Genomic DNA, 9,159 nt, shown 5'->3' with positions numbered 1-9,159 from the left:
TAGCATCTTGTTGGAGTGGGTGAAGCATTGTTTCACAGCGCCGCCTTGAGGTTGGCAATCATTTCTTTCTCATTAGGGAAACATATAAGGGCACTAGGCGGCACGGTGGCGTGGTGGGTAGCGCTGTCTCACAGCAAGGAGGGCCAGGGTTCGATTCCCCGGGCAGGCGACTGGGGTCCTCTCTGTGTGGAGTTTGCATGTTCTCCCCGTGTCTGCGTGGGTTTCCTCCCACAGCCCAAAGACATGCAGTCAGGCCAATTGGACATGTTAAATTGCCCCTAGGTGTGAGTGACTGTCTGTGTCTGTCTGTCTGCCCTGCGATGGACTGGTGACCTGTCCAGGGTGTATCCTGCCTTGCGCCCGAAGACTGCTGGGATAGGCTCCAGCATCCCCCCGCGACCCTGACGGGGAAGCGGTTTGGAAAATGGATGGATGGATAAGGGCACTATGTTGTTTAAGTATTTCTATAGTAACTTTTGGGAAGACGGAACAAAACTAGAATATATCTATATAAATTTTGTTCTGTACTCCAAACAAAAGTTTGATTTTTTCCATTGTTTTTCATATGTTCGGTTATGTCCTGGAACTAAAAATGCTATTTAGTTTTCGTCCACAATCGAAAAGGGACTGAGAATTACATAACTTTCCAATACCCTCTGTTGCAAAAGTGTAACAGTTGTTTAAAACACTAGATAGATAGACAGTTAAGTGATACTTAACTTTTTAAACCCACAAACTGGAAAATTCCACCTCCACAATTAACCCATCTGTGAAGTGAAACATCACATACACACTAGTGAATACACACACACTAGGGGGCAGTGAGCACACTTGCCCGGAGCAGTGGGCAGCCCTATCCACGGTGCCCGGGGGGCAATTGGGGGTTAGGTGTCTTGCTCAAGGACACCTCAGTCATGGACTATCGGCACTGGGGATTGAACCGGCAACCTTCCGGTCACAGTTCCCTAACCTCCAGCCCACGACTGCCCCAGGCGATAGATAGATAGATAGATAGATAGATAGATAGATAGATAGATAGATAGATAGATAGATAGATAGATAGATAGATAGATAGATAGATAGATAGATAGATAGATAGATAGATAGATAGATAGATAGATAGATAGATAGATAGATAGATAGATAGATAGATAGATAGATAGATTTTGCGTGCCACACCAAAATCCTTTACATCCCACCTCAGCCATCCCCAGTAGACACTCTGCCGAAAACGGTGGAGTGTTTTTGTGACTGTGAAATGAGATCCTACAGATCTATGCATGGCCTTTAAAGCTGCCTCCTGCAGCCCTCTTGGTACCTGCCATCTCCTTTCTCCCGTCACTGGCTCCACCCAGACCCGCTGGAGGATGCTATTCACTAGCCGCAGAATGTCAAACCCCGCCCACAGCCCTTTTGTAAGTGTGGTCAGTCACCTCCTTCCAGCAAATCCCACTGCATCACTGGCTGCAGGTGTGTGTCCTGCATCTGCTGTTTAGCCCACTCTTCACTGTCCCTCTCCTGCAATGCTGTACAGCCTTGTATGGTCGCCCTGCACCCCACCTCGTATAAACTGTGTAGGAAAGGCTGCCTTAATTATGAGACAACCACAAAGATAAAAACAGATAACCACAGATGATGAGGTGCTGAGATCACATTTCCACTGTAGACTAAAACATAGGTTGTTGCGAAATGTTCCTCTGTGGCTTCCTGTAGTGGCATAAATCCAATATTAGCAGAAGAAGCCACTCTAAAGGCTGAGGGGATCTCCAGATGCCCCACACTGTTCTTAGGTTCCGCTCAACACTAATACAGTTCAATCCGAAACGGATCTATCAGTTGAACTATCAGGATTGCTGAAGAGAGCAGAAAGATAGGAAGATGAGTGCGCTTACTTACATGAACTCCGGGGTTACTCCACACAGCGAGCACGTGTATCAAGACATCATAGAAGACAGCAAAACCAACAAGAAACCTGCAAAAGTGGGTGAGTATATTCTCTACTGTATTGGAGATCCATAAAAGTTCACTTTAAAAGAAAATCTATAAATAAAGGTTTAATATATTTAATATAATTGTTTAATGAACTTTGATATATATATATATATATATATATATATATATATATATATATATATATATATATACAATGAACCTTGATACATACTGAATGAACTGTTATATACATACAATGAATATTGATATACAGTATATGGAATGAACCTTGATATACATGAATCGATCATTGATATAAAAAATGGAATAATATCATTCATAAAATGTTTTGTTTAGACACAGAGGGACTTTTTGGGTTGTGTAGTAGCCTTTGTAGACTGTTTACGTTGTTATTTCATATAGTTATGTTGTTGTTTATCAGTTACAGTGTATGTATGTGTTTACTGTATTATTTTGTGTCCAGCTCAGTTAGTGAGAGTGTGTTTGTGTTTGGTGACCATCAGAAGAAAGAGTAGCGCTAGGAGTGACCGACCTCAACTTTCAGTTGCTTTTCAAGTGGCATTGTTTTCCCTTGCTCTCAGTGAAAGAGCATTTTTCAAACAGAAAATGATGGCCAGAGATCGCTCTGTCCAAGGGATCACTGTGTATACATACTGGTCACTTTATCAGAATTTCCTTCTTTTAATCTCCACCTGAAGTCTGTTACTGCCCATTTATTGATGCACAGTTTTTGTTGGCCATCCTCAACCCGTCAACAGCAATGTTTGCACAGTACTGTGCGAAAGTCTTAGGCACCCAAGACACATTTTCAAAAACTATTTATTTGTGTAGTATGTGATGTATTTGCCACTATATATATAGTGTATAGTGTAGTACACTATATAGTACACTATATATATATATATATATATATATATAGTGATTTTCTGGATGTTAGTGTGTTTGTTTAACCATTTCCAAGCCTCTCCTTGAGGAAGCCCAGTATTATATGTAGTGAAAAAGCAGCTCCTGGTTTGACCAATCAGTGCTTCCCTAAATTGTGCTCATGATGTAATTGTAACCGGTCTCTGTGGTGGCTGTGAAGGTGTCAAGGAAAAATATGGACCCAAGAAATTCTTGTTACTTTTTATTGTTTTTATGTTTATTTGAATTATGAATACGACTTTATTCTAATGTATATTGTGATAAACTCACTGCTGAGGTAAAACTGTTAAAAATTTGCTTAGATGCCTAAAACTTTCATGCAGTACTGTAAATCTATGTTCATTTTATGTATATCAGTGTCATTTTATGTATATCTGGTCAATATAAGCATTTACAGTCAGGTCTATAAATGTATAAATTTAAGTATTTTGACAAACTCATGGATATTTCAACTGTCTACCACATATTGGAGTTGAAATAAAAAAAGATGAACTGAAAATGAAGATTTTCAGCTTCAGTTTGAGAGTGTCTAACCCCCTGTGCTGTAGACTGGGGTTCCATCCCCCATCTGGGCAAGCACCCTACACTATACCAGTAAGAGTCCTTGGGCAATGTCAAAGGTAACAGGACTAAACCCCCCTGTAGTAAGCCGGGTGAAGTCTTCTGTTGCTTGTTGATTTTGACATAGATACACCACCTCCTGGGAATGTTCTTGATCTGGCCAACTGGTGTGAAGTTCCACCACAGCTGTTTTCCATGGTCTTCCAGGGCTTTTGGTGTTTCTGAGTTCCCCATTCTGTTCTTTTAATTTTTTTTTTTAAGAATGAATTAAATAATTGATATGGCCTAATGTTTTTGCTATCTCTGTGATAAAATGTGAGAAAGTGACTATTATACTTAAACTCTACTTTCTGATCCATGTACATACTTTTACTTTTTTCTAAACAATTATAAGTGGGTTTCCTATTAAAATAGGTACCATGATTTTCGAAATCTGAACTGGCCCATTTCCACCGCTGACTGTAACAGTGTAGACCATGGGTCGCAATATGCGGCTCCATGGCAGAATCAGAATTTTAGGTCAAATTAAAATAATCCTCCTTTGCAGTAAAATAAAGCTATTGATCGTTCTAACCCTGTTTTAACAGTAGATGTTTTCAAACCCTGGAATCAATATATAACTGCTAATTCACTGTTTAATCCTGAAGGTTGGCTCACAGACTGCCGGTCACTATAGCAACATAGATAACAATCTCACCTGGCTAGCTAACGAAACGGCAACTTAAAAAATTGAAGATGAGCACTGATCATTTGGAGACGACTGGAGTTATTTGCATTCATAATCACTAATCTTTAGTTTCATCTGTGACGAGAAACTGTCCAACACTAAAAAGTTGTGAGGTCCTACTGAATTCAGCTTCTCGTTCACCAGCTTGTTTTCCCGTTCCACCTTAAATGGTACGGGAGTAACATTCTGATGCCTCATTTACGGTGGAACGGTAAAATTCAAACAAGAAGCTAGAGAGTGAGAAGCCGACTTCAGCCTGTTGAGAGACATTTTACAAGAAACTGTTTTACTTCTGAGGAACTGTTTTACTGTTTTACTTCTTTCCTGCCGGATATATGAGAAAAGTGGCTATTGCTGAGCTACAGCTTAAAGCAGAGCAAAAGAAGTCTGAGACATATTTACAGCCAACATGGTAAAATGTTGTGGCTCCCAAGGTGGTTTGATTTTTGTTGAATAGACAAAATGGCTTTTCTTAACGTTTGGGTTGCCAACCCCTGGCAACCCCTATTCGCGTAGCGATTCATCTGTTTACAATGCATTATCCGTTCATCTAAACAACATGTCTGTGTTCACTCACATCACTAATATGTGCTGTTTTTTCAGTTTCAGAAATGAGTAGAGCACTGAGCAGCTGCTGCAACCTGGTAGCAGGTGTAGTCAGTCTGGCAGTGCTCTGTGTTCTTCTGACCATGTATAAAGCTGCGAGAGCAGAGAGAGACCAGTTACAGACCATGTATAATACTGTCAGTGCACAGAGAGACCAGTTACTGAGGGAGAGAGATGAACGTACCCTGGGTAAGTGAGTGTTTAGTTACAGTCGGAGATCAGAGGATTTCCTAGTACATTGCTCTGTAGATATCAAAATGTGTGAGTTTCTACATGAAAACCTAGAAGGTCTAACTGTGTGATGAACAGCTACAAAGATACAGGGCTGGACGATATACGGTTCCAGTATGTATTACATCTCTACTCGGAAGAAGAGCTGGAATGAGGGCAGACAGGACTGCATAGAAAGAGGGGCAGACCTGGTGGTCATCAACAGCAGAGAGGAACAGGTGAGAGACAATGATTAAAGACAATTAGGAGAGAAGAAAGACTTTTCCTGACACTGGACTGTCATGCCTCAACAGGAATTTGTTGAGAAGCTGACAGTTTGTAAAGAAGCTTGGATTGGTCTGACTGACAGAGAAAAAGAGGGCACCTGGAAATGGGTGGACGGCAGAGAGCTGACTACTCGGTAAGAGATCACCAGACTAAAATCTAGACCAGAAGTCTGTCAAATCTGGACCTTAAATACAAAATCTAGGTCTGGAAAATGAATAGTCAGTTTACTAAACTCTTAATGTAACTGATGGCTGCCTAGTGACTTACCAATGCCTGTCATACCAGGAGAGCCTAGCCACTTCCTATTTCTCCTTTTATATATATATATATATATATATATATATATATATATATATACATACACACACAACATATATATACAGATACAGAGCCTTGTGTCCATACTCTGCAATACCATCAGGAATTGTGGGGGCATCGAAGCCAATAGTTCACTGGAGACACAATGCAGTTTCTCTCATTGGTAATATAAGTGTAAAGAATTCTCCATTCATATGTCACAAAGTGTTTAATGGCCCCACAGACACTCTTTCATCTCTGTTATAGTTGGTACATTATTACAGCCTCCTCCACCATCACCATGTTTGTTGTGGTCTGAAAGGTTTTACTCTGAACTTCCCTCTAGTGGATGCACTGCTTCACATTCATGCCAACGTAAAGGACGCATGGAAGTATGTGGGAAGTGACGGTTACATTGTTTGAAATGGGCATGTACTGTTTAGTGTGTACTGTACTAGTATGAATAGATCAGACAAACACTGTGTCCACTCACTGTTCAGCACCCTGCTCAGTTTCCACTGGTAATCGCCACATTGCTTTACTCCTAATTTGTAGAAAATAACAAAGGACAAAGTCCTAAGAAAAGTTTGCGGCCATCTTGACAACGCCACGCGGCAGTTATTTCCCCATTTAAGGCATAACCATCAAGTCGACTTGCCCTTTTTAATGAATTGAATTGAATTTAGAGCCATTGACCAACTGTGCTTGCACACAGAGGAATTAGATGAAGGCTGGGACTTTCTTCATAAACAGATGCCATGTTGAGTGTTACAAGCTTTCCTATCATTTTCCAACCAGTGACCTGTCTTGTCATTTATAACATCTTTGACTTTGTTGCCAACATTTGTGCTGCCACAAATCACCAGCTCTCATTCAAAAGGATCACCTCAGGCCGCTTTGTAGCTCCACTTCACTGCCGGAAGACATCATTTACTGAGTGAAAGACCGATTAAACAGCCTTGCCTTTTGTGTCAAAAATTCATTCAATAACTCATAAAATTGGCAGAATACTGTTAAAATGTTGATGTTCTGTATCAGAGAATGCTTTAAACCACAATCTTGCATCGTGGCGGCCCCCCATTTTTCACTTCCTTTGTAATATGGTTAAAAATGGCTTGTTCTGGAATATAATAATGTCGTATTACGTACAATAATGAAATGTAGCTAAACTGTACATTCTCTGTGCCTTTCCAGACACTGGAGGAAACATCAGCCAAACAATAATGGTGACCAGGACTGTGCCGTAACTAGCTTTAGGAATGACAACTGCAGCGGATGGAATGATTTATCATGTCTAGAAAATAAATACTGGATCTGTGAGAAAAAAGCCCCTCCAGCTGCTACAGGAGCAGAGCATAATCACCACTAGGCCTACATGTTAGTGCCTGTTTTGTTTCGAAGAGTAAAATTGTGACGCTTTGTTTCCATAAATGGACAGAAATGCTGTGTAGGTGTTTTGATAGTCCAGTTACTTGCTCTTTTTTTGGCTGTTTTTTTCCCTGTTACTAAATCTGCGAATAAAGTTGAAATTAATTTTAAGAAGAAGTGGTTATTAGAACAAAAACGTTGTATCTCCAGAATGGTAACTTTACTTATATTGCAAGTCAATGGAACCAGACTTTTGGTCTCATTTTGGGCCATTTCGTTTGGTCCATTTATCATGAAATTTACACACCATGTAAAAAAAACAACAGGTACTTGTAAATGATGTCAAACCCTTAAAAAACGAAGATACAAGGTTTTGTTTTGACAGCAGCGACTGACCTGAGAAGACATAGAGTAGCATGGATACGTACAAACTGAGAAAGGAAAGGCAGGCCAGCAGACGAAGTCAAGTAAATCCAAAATGGACTGGCCACTACGTTACAGCTCAAGGAACTGCCCGACGCAGACCTACCTCAAGAAGAAATGAACTCTTGCTCTTCAGTACTCCGATAAATGAAGTGGATGCGGATTATTTCTATAAGTGATTCATCTTTTATTATTCACTATTACTCGATTAACCAAGTTCTAATACTTTCTGTCATTTCCTCTCACTTTGCTTTATCACGTCATTGCTTCCATTCGTGTCAAAAGGCCTGTCAACTAATCATTACGACCCTAATGAGGACAGCGTCTCTGATCACTGATTAGGACTGCGAGATACAGCTGTTTAATCAATTTGATGAGTCTGATCAAATTATTCACATAGATTGATTTGAATGACTTTGAATATGAACTATATGAACTATAGTTTTCCTTGTAAACAAAACAGATGTACTGACATATTTGCACAGTTACAAACAGTTTGCTGTTAAAACATAAATAAGCTTATAATGGGCACCCATAAAGTCCAAAGGGGTGGTCACTGCTACTTTGTGCTTTTGTCTCTTTATATATACACTTACAGGAGTTTCTCTCTCAAAGTGAAACATACTGGAAGGAGATTATTGTTTAAAAATACTCTGGTATTGAATTTTATCAGTAACCGTCCAGCACTAATTTAACATCCACCCATCAGGCATAACATTATGACCTATTATGTCCTTGTTTCTATGCTCATTGTCCAGCTCCACTTAGTATATAGGTGCACTTTGTAGTTCTACAGTTACAGACTGTAGTCCATCTGATTCTCTGATACTTTGTTAGTCTCCTTTTACCCTGTTCCTCAGTGGTCAGGACCCCCATGGACCCTCATAGAGGTGGGGATCATTCTCAGCGCTGCAGTAACACTGACATGGTGGTGGTGGTGTGTTAGTGTGTGTTGTGCTGGTATGAGTGGATCAGACACAGCAGTGCTGCTGGAGTTTTGAAACACTGTGTCCACTCACTGTCCTTTTGTGTCGGTCATCTTCTAGACCTTCATCAGTGGTCACAGGACGCTGCCCAGGGGACGCTGTTGGCTGAATATTTTTGGTGGCTGGACTATTCTCAGTCCAGCAGTGACACTGAGGTGTTTAAAAACTCCAGCAGCACTGCTGAATCTGATCTGCTCGTAGAATGAGCGTAGAAACAAGGAGGTGGTCATTACGTTATGCTTGATCAGGGTATAGAGAGCTGAGGGAAAAAAAACCCTACATTATCTAAATATTATCTTAGTATTTAAGTAAAAATACAGCTTAAATGGGATGACTGCAAGTGACACTGAGATCATGTACAGTTTAACACTCCGACCTCAAAGAATGGATCTGTTGTTTTGCTCCATATATCAATCTGACACAATTTCAGAGTCTGTATATTTTGTTTTGAGTCCTTGGTCATCCCATACTCCCATACTCCCATACTCCCATACTCAAACGTGTCCATTGGTCTCATTGGTAAAGAGTGGGTTAGTGTCTTGTCAGATCATCTAACAGACACACTGTGCACGCACACATCATGATTAGGTGGACAGTGTTCCATCAGAATCCGTGATATGAACCCATCAGGAAAACAACACTTAATGGTTTTGATTATTTTGAGCAGGGCACAGTTAATTACAGAGACAGTCTCTTTCTTTGGAAAGTGGAGTGTTTACGTTTATCCGTCTCAGTCATTCTATAGACGCTGCACTGCAACTTAAAAACAACAAAAAGCTCTGAAAGACTACTTTAGGACTAAATGAGAAGCTTTCA

The 9,159-nt window shown here is 40.3% G+C and overlaps 1 protein-coding gene across 1 annotated transcript; it reads left to right on the top strand.

The window, feature by feature from the left end:
• The first annotated feature begins 4,821 nt into the window (after positions 1 to 4,821).
• Positions 4,822 to 7,003, top strand: LOC108439197 (CD209 antigen-like protein A). The gene is made up of 4 exons (XM_017717460.2): positions 4,822 to 4,960; positions 5,081 to 5,220; positions 5,296 to 5,402; positions 6,761 to 7,003. The coding sequence occupies exons 1-4, from the start codon at positions 4,855 to 4,857 to the stop codon at positions 6,933 to 6,935; spliced, it is 528 nt and encodes a 175-aa protein (XP_017572949.2). The 5' UTR covers positions 4,822 to 4,854; the 3' UTR covers positions 6,936 to 7,003.
• The last annotated feature ends 2,156 nt before the right edge of the window (positions 7,004 to 9,159 follow it).

Source organism: Pygocentrus nattereri, chromosome 22 (assembly GCF_015220715.1).
Source record: "Pygocentrus nattereri isolate fPygNat1 chromosome 22, fPygNat1.pri, whole genome shotgun sequence".
Classification (NCBI taxonomy): domain Eukaryota; kingdom Metazoa; phylum Chordata; class Actinopteri; order Characiformes; family Serrasalmidae; genus Pygocentrus; species Pygocentrus nattereri.
The sequence above is the reverse complement of the archived record's forward strand: the minus strand, read 5'-3'. Positions and strand labels throughout refer to the sequence as shown.